The sequence below is a fragment of the Pongo abelii genome, chromosome X, assembly GCF_028885655.2.
Source record: "Pongo abelii isolate AG06213 chromosome X, NHGRI_mPonAbe1-v2.0_pri, whole genome shotgun sequence".
Lineage (NCBI taxonomy): Eukaryota > Metazoa > Chordata > Mammalia > Primates > Hominidae > Pongo > Pongo abelii.
Window position 1 is genome coordinate 12,839,806 of NC_072008.2, and position 22,409 is coordinate 12,862,214.

Below are 22,409 nucleotides of genomic sequence, written 5' to 3' on the forward strand. Positions count from 1 at the left end.
TCAATCCTCATCTTCCATAGTGAGAAGTCAATACACTGCCTAAAATGAAAAATCAAGACACAGCAATACACACATATTAGCTAGACTTGAAGGAAAGTATCTAAAAACCCTATCAAGAGTTGAAATTGGTGGCCTCTGGGCACTTTCTCTGTTATACGTCTTACAGAATGGTTTGAATTTTTTAAGCAATATGACTGTATAACTTTAATAAAAAACTAAAACTAAATGTAGTATTTTGCAGAAAAGAGTTAACATAGCAGGCCTGAGACTTAGGCCTGTTTGCAAGGTTGGCCCTTGGCTGGCCTCTGGGAGCTTAGATTTTGCAAGGGTACCCACCATTTCCCAGTAAGAATGGCTCACTGCATAAACTCTTAAACAATTGATAAACAATGTGGTTCATGCTGAATGCCTGTGAGTCTGACATTTTGGTATGTGCTAGGCAGAGGGTGCTTATATGACCAGCCCACAATACAAACCCTGGGACTTGAGTCTCTAAGCAGCTTCCCTGGTAGAGAGCCCTTCACACGTGTTGTCACAGCTCACTACTGGGGCATTAAGCTCTACCTCTGACTCCCCTCAGGGAGGAGTCTTGGAAGCTTGCACCCTGTTTCCCCCAACTTCACCCCATGTACCTTTTCCCTTTGCTGAGTTTGCTCTGTGTCCTTTCTCTGCAATAAATTACAGCCATGCGTGCAACTATTAGGCTGAGTCCTATAAGTCATCCTGGTGATCATCAAACCTAGGGGTGGTCTCAGGGACGCCCAAGATGCAAATATGCTTCAATATTAACCGATGGCAATTTTCTTTTCCTAGCGTGGAGATTGGTGAAAGTGTGAGAGGGGAAGATGTCTACATCATCCAGAGCGGCTGCGGGGAAATTAATGACAACCTGATGGAGCTCCTCATCATGATCAACGCCTGCAAGATTGCGTCATCATCCAGAGTGACTGCCGTGATCCCGTGTTTCCCATACGCCCGACAAGATAAAAAGGACAAGGTAGGAGAGGTGTGTCCTGCCCTAGAAACCTGCTCTGGGCCACTGTCAATGTTGTTTTTCCTCATTTATCCCCTTGATTAGAATTATCTGGAAAATGTTGGCTTTTTCCTTTGGTGATCAAGTAAATATGCTTTCTTATTTTGTTTGTTGAAGATTTGGCTTTGAACCTACCCTGACGCTAATATTCAAAGAAACAAGTAATGCATATTTTTGCAGGTATTAAAATACCATTATTGTCCTTGTTATAATGAAATTGTTGTGTGTCTTTGTGGTGGTGGATAGAACTAAATACACACACACACATGCACAAGAGTACAAGTCAAACTAGAGCACATCTGAATCAGATCACTGGATTGTATCAATTTCAGGGTCCTAGCTGTGATACTGTGTTATAGTTTTACAAGACGTTACCACAGGGAACTAGGTAAAAGGTTCACAGGATCTCTGCGTTGTTTCATACAACCGCATGTCAATCTACAATTCCCCCGAAATAAAAAGTTTAATTAAAAAAAAAAACCCATGATCTCTTTTTAACCTTTTAAAAAGAACAGAAATAGTATCATTGAATTATGTTTTTCACAACATTAGCATCAGAGGAGGCTCTGTGAGTCTTTAGAAAAAAATTGAAGAAAATGTGATTGGTCTTTGCCTTTGAGAGCAACAGAGAAATCGGAGGTTGAGAAGAACTTTGAAGGAGATTGTATTAGTTTTCTAAGCTGTCATAAGAAATTACATAAACCGCGTGGCTTAAAAGAGCAGAAATTTTTCCCTCACGGTTTTGGAGGCCCAGAAGTGTGAAATCAAGGAATGGGCAGGGGCACGCTCCCTCTGAAGGCTGTAAGGGAGGATGCTTCCTCGCTTCTTCTAACTTCTGGTCCCTGCCTCTCTCTTCACCTAGCCTCTTCCCTGTGTCTCTTCTCTGTTTCTTATAAGGACACTGTCATTGGATTTCAGGCCTAACCTAATGCAGAATGAACTCAACTTAATCTTTACCTTGGTTATATTTGCAAAGACCCTGTTTCCAAAATTAGGTCACATGCTGAAGTTGTGGGTGGACATGAGTTTTGGGGGGATATTGTTTGACCTACTACAGTGGTCAACTCCCAGCTGTTGTGTGTTCCGTATCTTATGGATAGATAGATGTTCAGCCAGGCTCAGCGAGAATCCTGCCAGTTTTCAAGACACACTGCTGTTCTGTGATTTGGTAACTCAGTGCAAGAAAGGTTTTCCCCAATATGCTGCTTTTTATCTCCATAATTCATTTCTGAAACAACACAGATTTCTGAAGCAGCAGACAAGATCCCCTCATATTTGAAAAAAACCCTTTATAAATTTGAATTCATATACCAAAGTCCCCCTGAATTTTAATCCCAGTCTCCTCAAGACATGGTTTCTATTCCCTGTCTTGAAGATGGCCAGTCAGTTAATTTCTCACCTCAAATCTAATTAGAAGGGTCCACATACTTTATCTGTAAATGGCTATATGGTCTATGTTGCAACTATTCAACTCTGGTTGTACTTCAAAAAGAGCAATAGACAATATGTAAATGAATGGGTATGGCTGTGTTCCAATAAAACTTTATTTATGGACACTGAAATGTGAATTTCATATTATTTTCACATGCCTTGAAACATTATTTTGAATTTTTTTCAACCATTTAAACATGTGAAAGCCATTATTAGCTCACAAGCAGTACCAAAACAAGTGGCTGGTGGCTGGTGGCTAGCTGGATTTGGCCTATAGGCCACAGTTTGCCAGCCCCTGTATTAGACCATTGATAGATATTGTGTGTGTGTGTGTGTGTGTGTGTGTATGATCTAAACTTGACTTTGGGCAGCCAGAACCTTAGGTCACATACACTGCTGTGAAGCTGTATCCTCCCACTAGCTATTTATACAGCTCCTTTTGTTTTAAACTTGATTCTAGAATTTTATGTGTATTTTTAGCTGTTAAATTTCAATTTTCTAATTTTGTCCCATTGGTATAATCTGTTGTCTTAGCTATTCTTCCCATCTGTGTGTTTCCACAGGATTGTTTAGCATCTTTCTCCTTGTCATATCATATCCATGTCATAGAAGAGCTAATTTTCTGCCATTATTTCTTCCTTCCTTGTGGTTTAGTAAATTCTCACATTGTAGCTGGTTTTCTGTTGTTTGTTTGTTTGTTTTTAAGACGGAGTCTCCCTCTGTCACCCAGGCTGAAGTGCAGTGGCACGATCTCAGCTCACTGCAACCTCCGCCTCCCAGGCTCAAGCAATCCTCCTACCTCAGCCTGCTGAGTAGCTGGGACTACAGGTGTGCACCACCACGCCTGGCTAATTTTTGTATTTTTGGTAGAGACGGGGTTTCGCCATGCTGGCCAGGCTGGTCTTGAACTCCTGACCTCAAGTGATCTGCCCGCCTTGGCCTCCCAAAGTGCTGGGATTACAGGCATGAGCTACCGCACCTGGCCTGTAGCTGTATTTTTAATCAAGCTCTTTCACTCACAATAGATTTTATATTTTGTATTTGGCCCTAAGATATTGAATATATTGTAACTTCTTTAGAAAATTACTCCTTTTATCATTACACATGCTCTCCTCCACTATTACCCGATTTGTAACCCCATTTTTTTCTTCAAGTGATAAAATATTGAAAGCTCTACATTTTTGTTAGCACATACCTGATTTGCGGTGACCTCTTTTTACAAAGTTGTATTTTTTTGAGTTGGAGAAACTAGCACTGTTTTTTCCCAATCCTTCTATTGTAAGAGGTGTGATGCAGTCCAGCCTCCATCCCCTAGTTGCCAGTAGTGCTCCCAGCCACCACTAACAAGAGCCCTATGGATTTCTGGAACTCCAGTGGCTATAACTTGTTTTTTGTTTTGTTTTGTTTTGTTTTGTTTGAGATGGAGTTTTGCTCTTGTTGCCCAAAGCTGGAATGCAGTGGTGCCGTCTTAGCTCACTGCGACCTCCGCCTCCCAGGTTTAAGGATTCTCCTGCCTCAGCCTCTCAAGTAGCTGGGAAGCATGCACTACGACGCCTGGCTAATTTTTTTGTATTTTTAGTAGAGACAGGGTTTCACCGTGTGGGCCAGGCTGGTCTCGAACTCCTGGCCTCAAGTGATCTGCCCGCCTCAGCCTCCCAAAGTGCTGGGATTACAGGCATGAGCCATCGCGCCCAGCCGGCTTTAACTGTTTTGTGGAACTGTGTTGTCTAACTAGCTAGTAGCAGCTTTCCTGATGTTAGACAGTTAGATGTATTTTCCATTTTGACCCACTGTGAAAACTTATTTCTTTTCTTTCTTCTACCCTTTCTTTAATCACTCTGCTGTAAGTGTGTTTCTTGGTAATAATCATTGTAGCTGCTTTTAATTTTTTATCCCAGTCAGACAATTCCATGACTTTCTGAGCTTAACTGCTGATGGAAGAGAGGTCTTTCATCATCAACCACACAGAGGCAGGGCGGTTGGTAACATTTGAGAGACAGTGTGTGTAGTGGCTTAGGAAGTCATGTGGTTTCTCGTTAGAGAACACAGCTAGGAAAGAAGGAATCACAGTGGGGTGTATTAGTTTCCTAGCACTGTTATAACAAATTACCACAAACTGGGTGACTTAAAACAACAGAAATATATTCTCTTAAGTGCTAGAGGCCAGAAGTCCAACATCAAGGTGTTGGCAGAGGAATATTCCTTTTGGAGGCTGCAGGGGAGGCTACTCCTTTCTTGCCTCTTCTAGCTCCTGGTGACTGCCAGCCTTGAGGCCACATCACTCTAATCTCTGCTGGAATCTTCGCATGGCCTCCTCTTTTGTTTCCATCAGATCTCTCACTCACTCTCTCATTTTCAATTTTCGTTTTAGAGACAGGGTCTCGCTTCATCACCCAGGCTGAAGTGCGGTGGCACAATCTTAGCTCACTGCAGCCTCAAACTTCTGGGCTCAAGTGATCCTCCCACCTCAGCCTTCCAAGTAGCTGGGACTACAGGTGCACACCACCACACCTGGCTAATATTTTTTGCTTTTTGTAGAGGCAGTGTCTCACTGTGTTGCCCAGGCTGTTCTCAAATTCCTGGGCTCAAGAGATCCTCCTGCCTTGGCCTTCCAAAGTGTTAGGATTAAAAGCATGACCACCACACCTGGCATGTCTCTTTAAAGGATACATGAGGTAGCATCTAGTGCTCACCTTAATAATCCAGGATAATCTCCCCATCTCAGGATCCTCAATGTCATCAAATCTGCAAAAACCTTCTTTCCAAATAAGGTAACATTTACAGGTTCCAGGGATTGGGCTCTGATATTTTTGGGGCCACCATTCAGCTCACTTCAGGAGGCCTTAAAGGAAGTCACTGATGTGTTAAGAGACGAATATTTTAAGGACACTTTGAGCTTTGAGATAGTACATATCATTTATCATCTAGGCCAGGATGCTTTCAAGATTGAAAGGGAGCTCTATGGATAACTGTGTTGGGAAACAGGTGTCTGCCTAGACTGTCCTGGGCAAGTGACATAGGGCCACCCTCTCTATAGCCTCTGGAGGTGGCCAAGACACATAAGCTGTTCTGACACCATTATTTCTGACGTGTCTGTGTAGTCAATGTGACTCATTATAGTGAGGAGACAATTTTGTTCTTTCCCCAAACTTCTGAAAGGGGAATTCTTAATTCTTAATTTTATCTAGTATTTGAGGTGTGCCTTTGCTTTATTTTTTTGAGACAGAGTCTCGCTCTGTCACCCAGGCTAGAGTACAGTGGCACAATCTCGGCTCACTGCAACCTCTGCCTCCGGGGTTCAAGCAATTCTCCTGCCTCAGCCTCCCAAGTAGCTAGGATTATAGGTTTGTGCCACCACACCTGGCTAATTTTAGTATTTTTAGTAGAGACGGGTTTTCACTGTGTTGGCCAGGCTGGTCTCGAACTCCTGACTTCAAATGATCTGCTCACCTCGGCCTCCCAAAGTGCTGGGATTACAGGTGTGAACCACCACGCCTGGCCCACCTTTGCATTTTTTAAATGGCCGATAATACTTTTCCTAACTATTCCTTCCTTACCTTGGATCACGTGGCTTGGCTTTGTACTGAGAAACTGTACTTTGGGGAGGGGAACAGGGATTCAGTAAGCACCTAAGAGAGATTGCCGGAGCCTGTCAGCATACTTCATCTCTTAGAATCTCTTAGACAAGTGCTACTGTTTACCAGTACAGGTGAATGATGAGGAGACCAAGCATGATTGGGGTGGGGGTGAGGGTTAGGGGAAATGCACTTCTACCTTTTTGCTTCATTTGGGAAGGTATAAAGCCATGTGGCATTAGATTGTGATGAGAAGCTGTGGCCTACACTTGATCTGTCACGTTAGAAAGAAAATTCTCCTGCACAGCCGCAGGAGGAGCTCTGGGCAGCCCTCTGAGACTTTCTGTTGTGCTGTTTCCTTCCCTTAGGGCTGTATCACCTATGACATCTAATGACAATGAAATTCTGTGTAATTGCTCTTCTTGGAATTCCTTGCAAAGAAGCCCAGAAAAAAAAAAATCTAGAAGCTTTTAACCAGATTCAAAGCTGGTTTTGTTTTTTTCTGTAAACATTGCTGCTGCTTTTTAAGCAAGCCCTGCGCATATGTAACATTTTATTTGGGGTTTTCTTTGTATGTACAACAGACACCAGGGACAGATTCTGACGGTGAAGGAATGGTTTCATAAATTAGGACACATCCATACAATGTAATATTAACATAGAAAAATGATGATGATGTAATATTAATTGTAAAAGACATGATGCCAAGTGGTCTGAGCTCTGGCACTGAGAATCAAGTAGGCTCAGATTTGAATTCCGGCACCATTATTTACTCAGTTTGTCCTTTGTAAAAGTTACTTAAACTGTCTGTATCTTTCGTTTCCTTATCTGTAAATTAAGTACAACACTAGCTACTATTTATGAAGTACCTACCATATTATGATACATGAGTGGGCAAACTCTTTCTGAAAAGAGCTGGATGTCAAACATTTTGGGCTTTGTGGGCCATTAGGTATCTATTGCAGCAGCTCCACTCTGCCATTTTAGTGTGAAAGCAGCCATTAGTCAATATGTACATGAATGGGTGTGGCTGTGTTCCAATAAAACTTTATGTGCACTGAAATATGAACCTCATATAATCTTCAGATGTCACAAGATATTGTTCTTCTTTTGATTGTTTTTCAACTGTTTAAAGACGTAAAAACCATTCTTAACTCACAGGTTATGCAAAAACAGGCCGTGGGCTAAGTTTGGCCCATGGATTCTAATTTGCCAGTCCCTGCCATAGAAGACACTCAATAACTGCTGGTTCCCTTCCCTGGTAAAAACAGTAGGTTGGGCCGGGCATGGTGGCTCACACATGTAATCCCAGCACTTTGGGAGGCCAAGGTGGGCGGATCACCTGAGGTCAGGAGTTCTAGAAGAGCCTGGCCAACATAGTGAAACCCCATCTCTACTAAAAATACAAAAATTAGCCAGGCCTGGTGGCGTGTGCCTGTAATCCCAGCTACTCAGGGGGCTGGGGCAGGAGAATTGCTTGAACCCAGGAGGCAGAGGTTGTAGTGCAGTGAGCTGAGATCTCACCACTGCACTCCAGCCTGGGTGACAGAGCGAGACTCCGTCTCAAAAGGAAAAAAAAAAAAAAGTAGATTGTGGGCAAGACTGGGAATAATTATTTCGTAGGCGGGTAAAGGACTTGTAGTTTGGGGATTTCTTTTTTCTTTTTTCAAAATCATTTTCAAGATCATGTTCTGTTTTCAATAAGATTTTCTTTTTTTCCTTTTTTGTAGCAGGGAAATTGAGAACAGTTTTTCCTGATGTGAGTTTCTGCAGTCTTGTAATTTTTTTAAAAGCCTGTCAATTTTACACTTTTCAAAAGGTGATATTTGATGCCTTGAATAACATCTGGAATAGCCTGGGACTCTGTCATGATTGGGCTGACTTGCAAAACATTTGACTTTTATGCATTTTTCACTAAGGGAGCTGAATGTTTTATTTTTGGCTACTGTACCTTGACACTACCTTTGTTTCAATGCTGTACTTACTTTTCTTTGTATAGGCTAGCAAGTCAGTTAACCAGTAAATCATTTTTCCTGCAAGATTCAGTTGGGTATGAGCCAAACTCTGAGACACAGAACAGAAACCAAGCTTGTAAACAAGGTGTGAAGAAGAAAGTGTGAATTTAGAAATTACCCAGTGGTTTGGATCCTAGAAGTTAAGAAACACTGGATGCCACTGGGGAGAGATGAGAAGGGAGGATTCTTTTTGCTGGCGTCTTAGTCTGTGCTACTGTAACAAAATACCACACACTGGGTAATTTATAAAGAACAGAAATATTCTTTGGTGCTGGGCGCGGTGGCTCACGCCTCTAATTCCAGCACTTTGGGAGGCCAAGGCGGGCGGGTCACCTGAGGTCGGGAGTTCAAGACCAGTCTGACCAACATGGAGAAACCCCCTATCTCTACTAAAAATACAAAATTAGCCGGGTGTGGTGGCGCATGCCTGTAATCCCAGCCACTCGGGAGGTGGAGGTTGCGGTGAGCCGAGATCACACCATTGCACTCCAGCCAGGGCAACAAGAGCGAAACTCCATCTCAAAAAAAAAGAAATATTCTTCGAACGTGTGTCCTGGGAGGGGGCGAAAAAAGGACAAAAATGTATTTTCTCATAGTCCTGGAGACTGGAAGACCAAGACCAAGCACCAGCATTTGGTGTCTGGTACGGGCTGCGTCCTCCAGAGGGAAGAATGCTGTGTCCTTACATGATAGAAGACAGAAGGGCAAGTTTGCAAAATGCTGCCTGAAGCCTCCTTTAGAAGGACCTTAATCCCGCTCGCAAGGGAGCAGCCCTCAGGGCCTAATCACCTTTTAAAGGCCCCACTTCTTAATCCTATCACATTGGCAACACCTGAATTTTGGAGGGGCCCTTTCAACCCGTAGTAACTGATTTCGACAATTGTAGGAAAAGCACAAAATTGATTAGTGTTGCAAATCAGGTTCTATTACAAAGCAGTTGTAGCAACTGATTTGCTCTTTTTATTATCCTGGAACTTTGTTACACTAAATAATTCTCACAATTAGTGAGGCTAATGAGTAAGCCTTGGACATTTAGTGTTAATAGAGATTCTGTTAGTAAATATTTATTGAAGAACTATTGAATGCAGAGTGTGGAGCTGTGTTCTGTGGATGATGTGAAAATCTCCAAAACCAATTGTTTGCCCTTGAGGGATGTATTCTAATTGTGAACTATGACATTTGTACATATAATATCTCTGAACATCTATCTTTCAGCAGGTATCACAAGGCAGTCCCAAATGGTAGGGCCAAATGCTTACCAATTCTGGGCCCCCTTAGAAAGGAGAGATGATTCCTGGAGTTCTGCCTTAAAATTGGGAGATTTGAACCAGACTTGGAGGATCAAACACATTGGCTCGGCAGAGGCGGTGGAATAGGGACAAGGCAGGCATGTGGGTATAATGGCCAGGCTTCAAGTGTTTTCTAGAGGAGAAAGAGCAGCCCCAAGGCGGACTTCAAGGAGGCTTCCTGAAGCAGAGGTGTGGGAAAGGAGCTGTTCCTAGTAGGCTGCAGCCAGACTGGCCGGAGAACTTTGGAGAATAAAGCTGCGAAAATTCGATTTTATCCCAAAGGCAACATGGAATATAGTACAGAGGAGTTAAATGATGAAAACATGAGTTATGATCTATAATTAGTAGAGAAGATTGAAAAAATAAAAAAACAAGAAAAATATATTTTGCTATAATTTCACATTCTAGAAACATCTGTTAACTTTTTAGACTGTTTTCCTCTCATTCTTTTCTTTCTGTTTTGAACATATATACATATCTTTTTTTTTTTTTTTTTTTTTGAGACGGAGTCTCGCTCTGTTGCCCAGGCTGGAGTGCAGTAGTGCCATCTTGGCTCACTGCAACCTCTGCCTCCTGGGTTCAAGCGATTCTCCCGCCTCAGCCTCCCAAGTAGCTGGGACTACAGGCATGCGTCACCACGCCTGGCTAATTTTTTGTGTGTCTAGTAGAGACGGGGTTTCACCGTGTTAGCCAGGATGGTCTGGATCTTCTGACCTCGTGATCTGCCCGCCTCGGCCTCCCAAAGTGCTGAGATTACAGGCGTGAGCCACCGCGCCCCATATATACCTATTTTTAATGATAAAATACATATTTCTTTTTAAAAAGTGGTATATTAGGGAAAACACAAATAATCTGTTAACATTTTCGATGTGATTCCTTCCTCCATGTGTTTTTACATGAATATACTGTGTGTGTGTGTGTGTAACAAGGATCATTTGTTACTATTTTGAATGAAATCTTTTTTTAAGCTTTTATTTTCTTTTTTGTGGCTGATGTATAGAAATACTGTTGTTTACAACAAAATGCTGAACGCCACCTAGGTCTAATCATGTGTCTATATAATTTCTTGGATTTCTTTGATGTGGGCAGTTGTATTGTCCATAATTTATGATGTGGAAACCAAAGCTATAGAGAAGTTAGGTAATTTTACAAAGAACATAATGTCAGTAAATGACACTAAGTATGAAATTAAATAGTAACTATTATCAATCCCCTTACAGTATTCATTCTTTGACCTTGTTTTTTTCCATTTGTAATAGTGTTAGCGTCCAACTGTCGACTCATGTCCAAATGTCGGCTCATGAATTCCTCTTTAATAGCTGGACTTCTTTTAGCCTCTGGCTGTGTGAGGGTCTCTTGACCTCAGTGATCTCACATGTGCCACTCTGTCCTTCTAGAACACCATTCTCCTTGCCTTTGCTAAACTTGCCTTAAAAGTGATTTCCTCAGAGGGACCGCTAATAATGATCTTGTTTAAACTTTATGTCCTTCCTCCTACTATCATCTGTCTCTCTCGGTACCTTTTATTTCTACACACTTACCATGATTTCAGTTATACAAATTGTGACATTACATGTACATATGTTTAACTGTTTGCTTCTTTCATATTTGTTCTCTATACCCAGCGTCAAGCACTTAGTTTTGCAGTAGTATATGTAAATAGTAAATATTTGCTGAATAAGATGGAATGAATATATCTTTTGCTGTTACAACATGTATAATTTTCTTTTTGATGCTTCGTTGATTGCATCTATGATTTATCCTTCTCATGTACGTCCTAGTGGGGGGAATCTAACACTATCCATCTTAAAATTAATGTTCTTACTTTTAGAGTCGTGCCCCAATTTCTGCAAAACTTGTGGCCAATATGCTGTCGGTGGCTGGGGCGGATCACATCATCACCATGGACCTGCATGCTTCTCAGATACAGGTATCCGTGTTTTCCTTCTGCAAATGGTTAAATCAAGTCTGTTAAATTAAATAATCTTAGAAGAGGTAACATTACTGGTGTTTGAGTTTATATATGGCTACTGTCTTGGATTTTTGTCTTTACTAAACTTGAAAATATAATTTGATATTAGTTCTTCCAGTCTCTGTCACCACCTTGCCCCCAGTCAATTTTGGAGGAGTGGGGATGGCTTTTTGGTAGTAAGCTCTATATAGTTCCATCTCAGCTTATGGAAAATAATTAGAACGGCAGAGTCATAATGTACACTTTTTAACTTCTTCATATCTTATTTTCTTTGTCTCTAAAACAGGCCAAATTATACTGTGCCACTTTGTGTTATATAATGAACGTGAAGTATTTGATTTATAATAACTACTTAAGAGACAACAAACCTTTTCCCTCACCGTCCTGCATAGCCATTCTATTCCTCAGAATATAGGCCATCATAAGACAATACAATATGTCCCAAAAGACAGATTGGACTGAAATACGCCCCTATAACATATCTGTCTTTTGATTTAGTTCTGTTTAAAATTAACAAAAGGGAGTCTGTTATAAAAGCTTCTTTTGAACAAAAAAATGCAAATGTTATTTAATAAAAGCAATTATCGTTTAAAAAAAAGAAAAAACAAAACAAAACCCTGCAACATGACACTCACTTCTCCCTTTAGGGATTCTTTGATATTCCTGTGGATAATTTGTATGCGGAGCCCGCAGTCCTGCAGTGGATTCGGGAAAACATTGCCGAGTGGAAGAACTGTATCATTGTTTCACCTGACGCAGGGGGAGCCAAAAGGTATCACGCAGGCTACACCTTGCAGATTTCTCCATCTGCTGATTGGTTTTTCCTTTTCCGATGTATTAGATAAGGAAGCATGCTGTAAATTACTTAAAGCTTTATTTTGCTAATGAGCAAGTAAGTAGACCGCAGGCTTCACTTCCAGAGCAGAAACCCATCATCTTTGTTAATATTTCATCATTCAGGAAAGAAGAAAATACACACAGAGACACACATACACAATAGGTATATATTGGTTTGTTTGTTTTCAACAAAGGGTAGATGTGTTTGAGGTTTTTTTAAGTTACTGTTTTCTGATTATAAAAGTAATGAGCCTAGTTGGAAAATAAGTCTTTTAATTAACAGCACTTGGAAAAAATAGAACATATTTTTTTAAAAGAAATCTCTGTACATAGAATACCAAGAAGGAAATATCTGAGACCAAGAAATAAAGCAGAGGCGGAAAGCCATGTCCAGGTGGCTTGGGGGATGGGCATCAGATCCAGGAAGAGCCTGGTGGCTTGGGTTTTAATACTCACATGGAAACCCCCATAAAGAAGGGAGCTAAAGCCAGGCACGGTCATGTATGCCTGTAATCCTAGTCCCTTGGGAGGCCGAGGCGGGAGAATCACTTGAGCCCATGTGCTCCAGGCTGCAGTGAGCTATGATCACACCACTGCACTCCACTCCAGCCTGGGTAACAGAGTGAGACCCTGACTCTAAAAAAAAAAAAAAAAAAAAAAAAAAGAAGAGAAGAGGGCTGAAAGCCAGATTTCTAGCCAAAAGCCAGGGGGAAAGCCCATCTTTACCTCGGCCTTTGGATTAGGGGAGGAAATAGTCACCTATGAGAAGTCAAACCACGAGCCTGTGCCACATTCAGATGCGGAGTGGAATGCACACGAAAATGTGCTCCAGGCTGCAGAGCCCCTGCAGAGGGAGAATTTCACAATCCTAGCTGCTCGGTGAGTGCTCCCTGCTCAACCTGACCCGATGCCTGATCCAAAGTTAGAAAACCAAGAGAACACAGTCCACGCAGACCCAGCATGTGCAGACAACAGGGCAGCAGGCAGCCGATACTTGGGGATAAGATAACAATTACTGGACTATCAAATAAGTAAGTTTAAAAGGAAACGGAGGTGAAGGAGAGTTAACAACAACCTGGTAGTAACAGTACGGCAGTGATGACGCACCCAGTGGTGTGAGAACGTGGTACTAAGTAGCACATCTGAAGGGCTTGGCAGAGATACTCTAGGCGTTAACAAGCAATCAGGGTACAGGGTGTTCAGAATCAAGGATAAGCACAATAAGAGAATGCTGCAAGCTGAGGCTTGGTGACCCAATGACCTTGTAGAGCTTTGCAGATGCTATCTGGGAAGAAAAAAGGCTGGGAAGGGAGTTTTATTGTGTAGGTAGAGACCTCCAGAAGGGAGAAGTAGGAGAGGCTTCTACCCCCCAGTCCAGTGAGGAAGCAAGGAAGCTCTAAATGTGCACTAATAGAGGTGTGATGAGAGTGACAAGTGATCAGCCTTTGGAATGTCTGACATCAAAAGCCTGTCCCTCATTTGGCACCCTCATTTGCCTGCAGCCCAGCTGAGGACCTAGGATCAAACACAAAAGCTTAGAAGTAGCCCAGAAAGTTGTCGTAACGCTCTTGCAGGGAAACACAGGCCCTGATTCTTAGAAGAGCCTTGTTCTTTCTGCTCAAAGCTGCCTTCCAACGGCTGCTTGGGTTCCCAGCACAGAAGAGAAGGAACGGACCATGCAGCTGGAGATCGGCCTCTGCCAGCAGCAGGAAGTGGCTGTGGCCGGGGAGGAGACACAAATATATAAAAGACGGGAGCAGAAAGTTAACTTGCAAAGACCCTAGGTGGGCAGTCATGGGGTGGAGAGCAGCGCTGTGTCACGTAGCCTATTACTGTACGGTGTGTAATGTTCACAAAAATGCCCTTGGCCAAGAATCAAGGTTGAATTACGCTGAGAGTCCCCTGCAAAAGATTGTGAGCAACATTTTGGAGTCATATCGACTAGAAATGCTTGCAGTTGACTTGGAAACTTCTGCAAGTCACATGGAATCTGCATTCAAATGAGGCAAATGCACTGGCCCAGTGGAAGGTTAGAGGCAAAGAATCCAGCCAAAGGGGTACAGGAGCGAGCGTCAGATGTAACTGGGCTATAATAACAGCTTTGTTACAGTCTAATTCAAATACGTACAATTGGCCGGGTGCGGTGACTCACACCTGTAACCCCAGCACTTTGGGAGGCCAAGGCAGGTGGATCACTTAAGGTCAGGAGTTTGAGACCAGCCTGGCCAACAGGGTGAAACCCCGTCTCTGCTGAAAATACAAAAATTAGCTGGGCTTGGTGGTGCACGCTTGTAATTCCAGCTATTCAGGAGGCTGAGGCAGGAGAATCACTTGAACCTCGGAGGTGGAGGTTGCAGTGAGCCGAGATCACGCCACTGCACTCCAGCGTGGGTGACAGGGCAAGAGTCCATCTCAGAAAAGAAAAAGAAAAAACCGAAAAACTCCAAATACGTACAATTTACCCATTTAAAGTATACAGTTCAGCAGTGTTTTGCATACTCAGAGATTTGTGCAACCATCACTATCTAATTCCAGAGCATTTTTATCACCCCAAAAAGAAACCCTGTACCCATTAGCAGTCACTCCCCGTTTACTTCCCCCTACCTTATCCCTGGCAGCCAGGAATGTACTTTCTATCTTTATGGGGTTATCTTTTGGAGACTTTGTATATCAATTGGTAGTATAGAACGTGTCCTTTGTGTCTGGCAGATACCTTTGTAAACCAGAAAATGTTATTTTGGCAGCTACTCAGCCCAAAGAATAGTAGATTCCACAAATTTGTATGACCATCTTTCTTTCCTCCCCCAACCTTGTTTTTATATACATAGTCTAAGAATATCATACATGCTCTTAGCAGAAATTCAGACAGTACAAAAGTGTCCCGTCCCTGTTCTTTAAATGCCACTGTTATTTCCAGTGTCAGAATTGTGTTATTTAAGCGTATATCTGCCTATTTATTTCACGCAAATGGCAATGTGATGTACACAGTTCTTCACTGTGCTTTTCTGAAAAATTCACTTGCTGTATCTTAACAATGATTCCACAGTTGTGTTGTGCAGCTGTGCAATATTCCCTTGTGTGCATGTACCACAGCTCCTATGACCAGTCAGGCCCCCTCTTACCCATTTGTAGGTGCCGTTGTTTGCACTCTTAAATGCAGTTCTGAAGCAATATCGTTGCTTTGACATTTTGTACACGTGTGCTAGTAGGATACATTCCTAGAAGTGGAACTGCCGAGTCAAAAGGCATGAGCCATTTTAGGTTTGATGGGCAGTGCCAAAATATGGTCTTTTCCAAAAAATATACCAGTTGACATTCCATCAGGTATGGATGCCAGTGACTTTCTACACAGCCTTGCTCACACAGTGGGTTATCAGGCAGTTTACTTCCAGATCAGGTAGGTGATCTATGGCATCCTCTTCCTGTGAGCTCAGGTTGCTGTGGGTGAGGGTAGTGCCCTTACCAGGGTATGTTGATTTTCCATGAGAGGGGTCTCTATTCAAATCTTTTGCCTATTGTTCTCTTGGCTGGGACCTTTCTTGTGGATTGTCTACAGTTTTGCATAGACAAGAGATCACAGCTGTTTCTCATGTGTGTTGCAAATATTTCTCCAAGTTTTTTCATTTCTTCTCCTATTTTGTATTTTTATTCTCTGCAGGACTTTAAAAACCTTCTTATGTAGTCATGTTTATTTTTTCTTCCACATCATGGCTTCTGAGTTTATGTAGGAGTCATCCTTCTCTTAAAATTTGTCTTCTCCCATGATTTTGTATTTTTTTTTTCTTTTTTAACGTCCCAAGTTTACTTCTATCTGCAATTTATTTTGGAATAAAGAATGAAGTAAGAATCCAGCCCCCCCTCCCCGACTCTACTGTCTAGTTTTTCCAAAACTATTTATTAAATAATCACCTCTATTGATTTGAAATGGCATCTTTCATCATATACAGAGTTCCCCATTTCAAATAGATAGCTATTTGCCAACTCCTACTTTTAAAAAAATGCAGAATAAAGTAAACAGAGTAAATGGGTCGGGTTGAGATGCTGTTTTGTTTTGTTCAGACCTCCTTTCAAGCAGTCTGCACTCAACCACCCCTGCTCCCTCTGCCAGGAAAATCAAGCTTTTTAGGGAAGTACATTTCAGAATTTTTGTCACCTCCTTTCTCTTTTCCAAGTGTTTCTGCTACACATTATTGTCATCCTCATATTCTAGCCCCCAGCTGACAGTCTCCTCAGAACAGCCTTGCAGGTAATACATGACATATGCAGTTGACATTATCTGTGACTTCTTTGCTTGATGCAAAAGGTCATAGTTAGCAAAATAAAATACTGTAAATTTCTGTCTGACCAGTTGGAGCTTGTTGCTTTAGAAAAAGCTTTGAAGCTTGACTCGTTCCAGGTAAAACTGAATGTTGCCACAGGAGGTCACTCTTGGGTAGGCTTTGCAGCTTGGTTGGGTTGACCACGGAAAAAAAATTAAACCTAAGAAACCTACCTACCACTGCTGAGATAGCAAGTGTCAACCTAAAAGTGGTATGGGAAGAGGGTAAAACTAGATAACTCAGGTTGAACTTTTTTTCTGATTACATAATCTTTGGAGATGCTCTATAGGAAATTTGGAAAGTAGAAAGAAGAAAATCTTAACTACTTTATATCTCGACCAGTGATACCACTATGAATAATTTGGTGTACTATGTATCTGTCTCTCCTGGGGGAGCTGATATGGCACATGCACCCACAGAGAAAAGATTGTAAATATGTGCCCAGAAGAAATCCAAAATTGTATGTATATAATTTTCATTCTGCCTTTTTCTGCCTAAGATTTCAGTGTGGTATGTTGTGTCAACATCATTTGTTAGGAGTATGTATTAGGTCTCTGTGATATACAAGGAAAAGAAGAGTTACCTATAGCTTTTTCGGGAAATCATAGTGTTCTAACAACCCAGGAAGCTGTTTGCAGGGGTATTTTCTCTTACCTTCTTCTTCCGACATTACCATTGGATACCTTTAAGTGGCTAGGGCTCCCCACTCAAGTGAGATGTCTGTGTCCCCCACTGCCAAGAACCACAGAGCTCACCTTCTTTCCCGGTCCGACTTCATGCCTACCCTGCTGTCTGCTTGTGAGCAGGCTCGTGAGAACAGGCGCCACCTGGCAGAGAGATGAAAACAGGTTCTGCTTCAACTTCTCCGGTATAGAACTTCCACCACAAAGGGCAGTGCGTCCCAGTGCTGGGCTGTGGATTGGTATCCTGTCATGCCCAAATCTGCCTAGTCTTTACCAAATAAGCAGATGGTAATGTATGTGGACATGTTGTGCAAGGTGTTCATGTGTCTTGGGAAAACCTGTCTCATGTTCCCAGAAAGTAGCTTTCCTTACCTGGAGTTTAAGTGGCTTTTTTGAAATTGGCATGTAGATAGTAGAACTGTATGTGTTTTTTTGTTTGTTTGTTTTTTGACACGGAGTCTCGCTCAGTCGCCCAGGCTGGAGTGCAATGGCGCGATCTTGGCTCACTGCAACCTCCACCTCCCGGGATCAAGCGATTCTCCTGCCTCAGCCTCCCGAGTAGCTGGGGTTACAGGTACCCACCATCATGCCCGGCTACTTTTTGTATTTTTGTAGAGATGGAGTTTCACCATGTTGGCCAGGCTCGTCTTGAACTCCCAACCTCAGGTGATCCACCCACCTCGGCCTCCCAAAGTGCTGGGATTACAGCTGTGAGCCACCGTGCCCGGCTGAACTGTATGTGTTTTAAGGTGATTATGGAGCAAAATTTTTGTTGGCCTTTAAATTAATCTTTAAATTAATTTTTTTTTTTATTAAATCTTTAAGTAAGGAAACTGTTGACAGCTAGACAAGTTTACAAACAAAGGGTATCTGCTAGGGCTACTGCGGTTTTGGTTGCATCCTGAAGAATGAGTGTTTTAAGGGTAGGAGAAGCATGGACCTCAATATAGTAATGATTCCCTTTGCTTCAAGGACGTTGATGTTTTATTCTCTTATCTCACAGTCTCTGTGTTTAACTGGAAAGTTTGGTCCCTTTTCTTTTATGATAATTGACATTTGGATTTATGACCACCACCTTACTATGTGTTTTTTTTATTTTTGAGACAGAGTCTTGCTCTGTCGCCCAGGCTGGAGTGTAGTGGCACGATCACAGCTCACTGCAGCCCCCGATCTCCAAGGCTCAAGTAATCCTGCCACCTTAGCCTCCCAAGTAACTGGAACTAAAGGCGCATACCACCATGCCTGGCTAATTTTTGTATTTTTTGTAGAGACGGGGTTTTACTATGTTGCCCAGGCTGGTCTCCAACTCCTGGGCTCAAGCGATCTGCCTGCCTCGGCCTCCCAAAATGCTGGGATTATAGGTGTGAGCCACCATGCTTAGCTACTATATGCTTTAGTTTTTCCTTCTCCACAAAGTAGACATTATTATTATTTTGGCTTTGTACAATCAACATTTGTTTAGATTTGTCCACATATTGATCAATATCTTTGCTTACCTTTCTCTGCCCCTGCTCCCCACCACATCTCAATGTATCTGTGGTGATTTTCCTTTTGCTTAAGTTGCATTCTTTAAGTGGTTATATGTTAGAAATAAATTCTTAGGTTGTATAGTTTGGCTGAAACTGTCTTTATTTTGCTCTCCTTCTGGAAAGGCAGTTTTGCTGAGTATAGAGTCCTAGCCTGATAGTTATTTTCTCATATCACATTGAAGATATGACTCCATAACTTCTGGCTTCCATTGGGGAAGTTGAGGACTTGGCCATCCTTACTAGGTGACTTGTCTTTATTCTTTGTCTCTTTTAAGCTTTCTTGGTCTTCTATAGTTTTGTTAAGATTGTTTGGGAATTCATTTGTTGGGTTTATTGGATCCGAGGATCCTCAGATCCAATAAACCCAACAAATCATCAGGAAACAGTTGTCAGAAGACATCATTGGTCCTGTGTTTCCTACGGAAATGAAAAACAATAAATATTGCACTGAATATTTGTGGTTTGGAGTCCCTGAATAATAAAGAAGGAACATATTTGCAAAAAGTTGCATAGGGTTTTTTTATGCAGAATTTTGTCAGAAGACAGTGGTGCTGCATGTTTTTCTTTGAGTGCAAATGTACATTGCTAAGATTTTTTTAAGATGGCATGTGCTTTGAAAAGAGGATATTGCGTTTTTAAGAGTTTAAAAATCTTATGAGTGAGAAATATTAAAAAATCTTATTTTCACCTCTTTACAAGAAATAAAAGATGTTTCTCATAAAAAAAAAAGGGAATATTAGCCGAATAGGTTATACAGAGTTACCATATGACCCAGCAGTTCCACTCTGAGGTATATTCCCCAAAGACTTGAAGACAGGGACTCAAACAGATACTTATACACCAGTGTTCATAGCGGCAGTATTCAGTATAGCCAAAAGGTGGAACCACCCTGAGTGGCTACGAACAGATGAGTGGATGAACACAATGCGCTGTATCCACCCAATGGAGTGTTATTCAGACTTAAAGAGAGATGAAGTACTGATCTATGCAGCAGTGTGGATGAACTATGAACAGTTTATGCTAATTGAAAGAGGCCAGACACAAAAGTGCACGTATTTTATGATTCCATTTATACAAAAAGTTCAGAATAGGTAAATCCATAGAGACAGAAAATAGATTCATGCTTGGCAGGGCCTGGGGGGAGGGGAGAATAGGGAGTGCCTGCTTAAGGGGTGTGGGGTTTCCTTTTGATATCATGAAATGTTCTGGTACTAGATAGAGATAATAGTTGTGCAATATTGTGAATGTACTTGATGGCATTGAATTAATACACTTTAAAATGGTTCCAAGGATAAATTCTGTGTTACGTATATTTTACTACAATTGAAAAGAAACACTGGCTGGGCACAGTGGCTCATGCCTGTAATCCCAGCACTTTGGGAAGCTGAGGCGGGCGGATCACCTGAGGTCAGGAGTTCGAGACCAGCCTGGCCAACATGGAGAAACCCTGTCTCTACTAAAAATACAAAATTAGCCGGGAGTGGTGGTGCATGCCTGTCACCCCAGCTACTCAGGAGGCCGAGGCAGGAGAATCTCTTGAACGCAGGAGGCAGAGGTTGCAGTGAGCCGAAATTGTGCCATTGCACTCCAGCCTGGTCAACAAGAGTGAAACTCTGTCTCAAAAAAAAAAAAAAAAGGAAAGAAACACTAGTTGTGTTGTGAAAATCCTCAGAAATAGGGAGGGGAGCCTGGAGCACTTTACTGCCCTTCCCACTGCCCTCTCAGCCCCAGAGAGTGCCCCCTCTGTCCTTCATCAGAGCACGCGAGGAGCTCCATTCCTGGTCGTCATCTGAGGATGACACAATGAGTAGGGCTAGGACTTTAAAACTAGTATGTGGAGGTTATATCCTCCATGTACTGCATCTTAAGTTGGGCTATGTGTGTATTGGTCCCCAAAGCATTTTTTCAGCTAAATTGCATAATGACTGTTATTTTAAAAACTGGAATAGGAAAATCTTAATGTTACATTATGCCTGTGGCATTGTCTTGAAATAAGTTTCACCATTTAAATGCACTCTTCACAGGAAAATCTGAAATGCCTCAGGCTCACCAACAAGCGAGGCCTGTCCACTTTCTCTTCCTGTTGGCAGCTCAGCTCCTCCTGAGCCAGTGATTTTTTTTTTTTAAAGAGATGGGATCTTGCTATGTTGTCCAGGCTGTATTCGAACTCAGGCTCAAGCCATCCTTCTACCTGAGACTCCTGAGTAGCTGGGCCTACAGGCATGATGCCATGCCTGGCACCATTGATGTCTGAGCATTTGCCTTAGATGAGCAGAGGAGCTGGACTCAACAGTTTAAAGTCTCCTTAGACCTTGAATGCAATGAAGCCCATCCTGACTAGCCTACATATTAGATGGCTGTATTAACCAGGACTTTTGTCCCCACTGTCTGTGCCACAAACTGGGCAAATAGTAGTTCCTAAATGACTTACTTTAAGTTGTACCTGTCATGGTTTTAAAATGCTACCCACAAATACTAACAAATTGAATATCAAATTCTTATCCAGCAGTTTTATCCAGTGGCCGGGGTGCCTTGACAGTCATTCCTAGCCGCCCCAATTGCAAGGTCCGCCATTGGCACATTTCTCCCTGTGGATTGCTAAGTGCCTGCCCCAGACCATACCTGGGCTGATCAAGAGAGGCCTGATTCTTGCATCATCTCGAGTGTGGTTGCCTGCTACATTCCTAAAATACAGCTTTAAAGAAGAGATCTCTAGTTGACTGTATGAACATGTTCATTTATGCCTTTGCCAGGGTCACATCAATTGCAGACAGGTTGAATGTGGAATTTGCTTTGATCCACAAAGAGAGGAAGAAGGCGAATGAAGTGGACCGGATGGTCCTGGTGGGCGACGTGAAGGACCGTGTGGCCATCCTCGTGGATGACATGGCTGACACATGCGGCACCATCTGCCATGCTGCGGACAAGTATGCAGGGTGGTGGGGAAAGCGTTAGGACTTCTCACTAGGAAAGGGAAACACATCAGCTTTTAGAAATTGGGCTCTTTTTTCCTGATTATTGCTGGTCTTGGCAGTGGAGTTTTAGACCAAAGGAGATTCTAGGCCCTTTTATCTTTATACTTCTTCCTCTGGTAGAAAAGAAAGCACGGGCCTTTTCGTTTTCCAGGGTGAGCTTGTAGTGTACTTGAAAAAGGGTCAAAGAAGGTGCTTCCCTTTGCACTGAGCACAAAAGGAAAGACGGTTTTTCGGGCTTCTTCAGGCCCTAGCTTCCTTCCATTTGGCTTTCGTGCCAGCCTTCTCAGCCACATGGGTGTTTGGAGGATTTGTAGAGCTGCTGTCCAGTATGGAAGCCCCCACCCAGCCACACGTGGCCGTGGAGCTCTTGGAATATGGCCAATCTGCCTTGAGATGTGCTGAGAGTGTAAAAAGGCCACTAGGTTTTGGAGACTTAATATGAAACAATGAATATATATCTCATTTACATATATGTTTTTATGTTGATTACACATCAAAACAGTGATGTTTGGCTATATTGGTTTAAGCTGGTGGTTCTCAACCAGGAGTGATTTTGCTCCCTGGGAGACATGTGGCAATGTCTAGAGACATTTTTTGTTGTCACGGCTGAGGGGTGGGTTGTCGTTAGTGGGTACAGGCCAGGGATGCTGTTGAATTTTCCCATCATGCATAGGACAGCCCCCATGACAAAGAATTATCCTGGCTCAAGTGCCAAGGTTGATAGTCCCCGATTTAATGGAATACAAAGTGT

At 42.4% G+C, this 22,409-nt stretch overlaps 1 protein-coding gene across 2 annotated transcripts in view; it reads left to right on the forward strand.

Annotated features, from left to right (window-relative positions):
- PRPS2 (phosphoribosyl pyrophosphate synthetase 2) overlaps positions 1-22,409 on the forward strand; it is a 33,180-nt gene that overhangs the window by 7,031 nt on the left and 3,740 nt on the right. The window contains exons 2-5 of one of the 2 annotated variants that reach the window (XM_024240373.3): positions 814-1,006; positions 11,175-11,273; positions 11,963-12,087; positions 21,437-21,610. In XM_024240373.3, coding sequence (XP_024096141.1) covers positions 814-1,006; positions 11,175-11,273; positions 11,963-12,087; positions 21,437-21,610 — 591 coding nt within the window. 2 annotated transcript variants of the gene reach the window in all.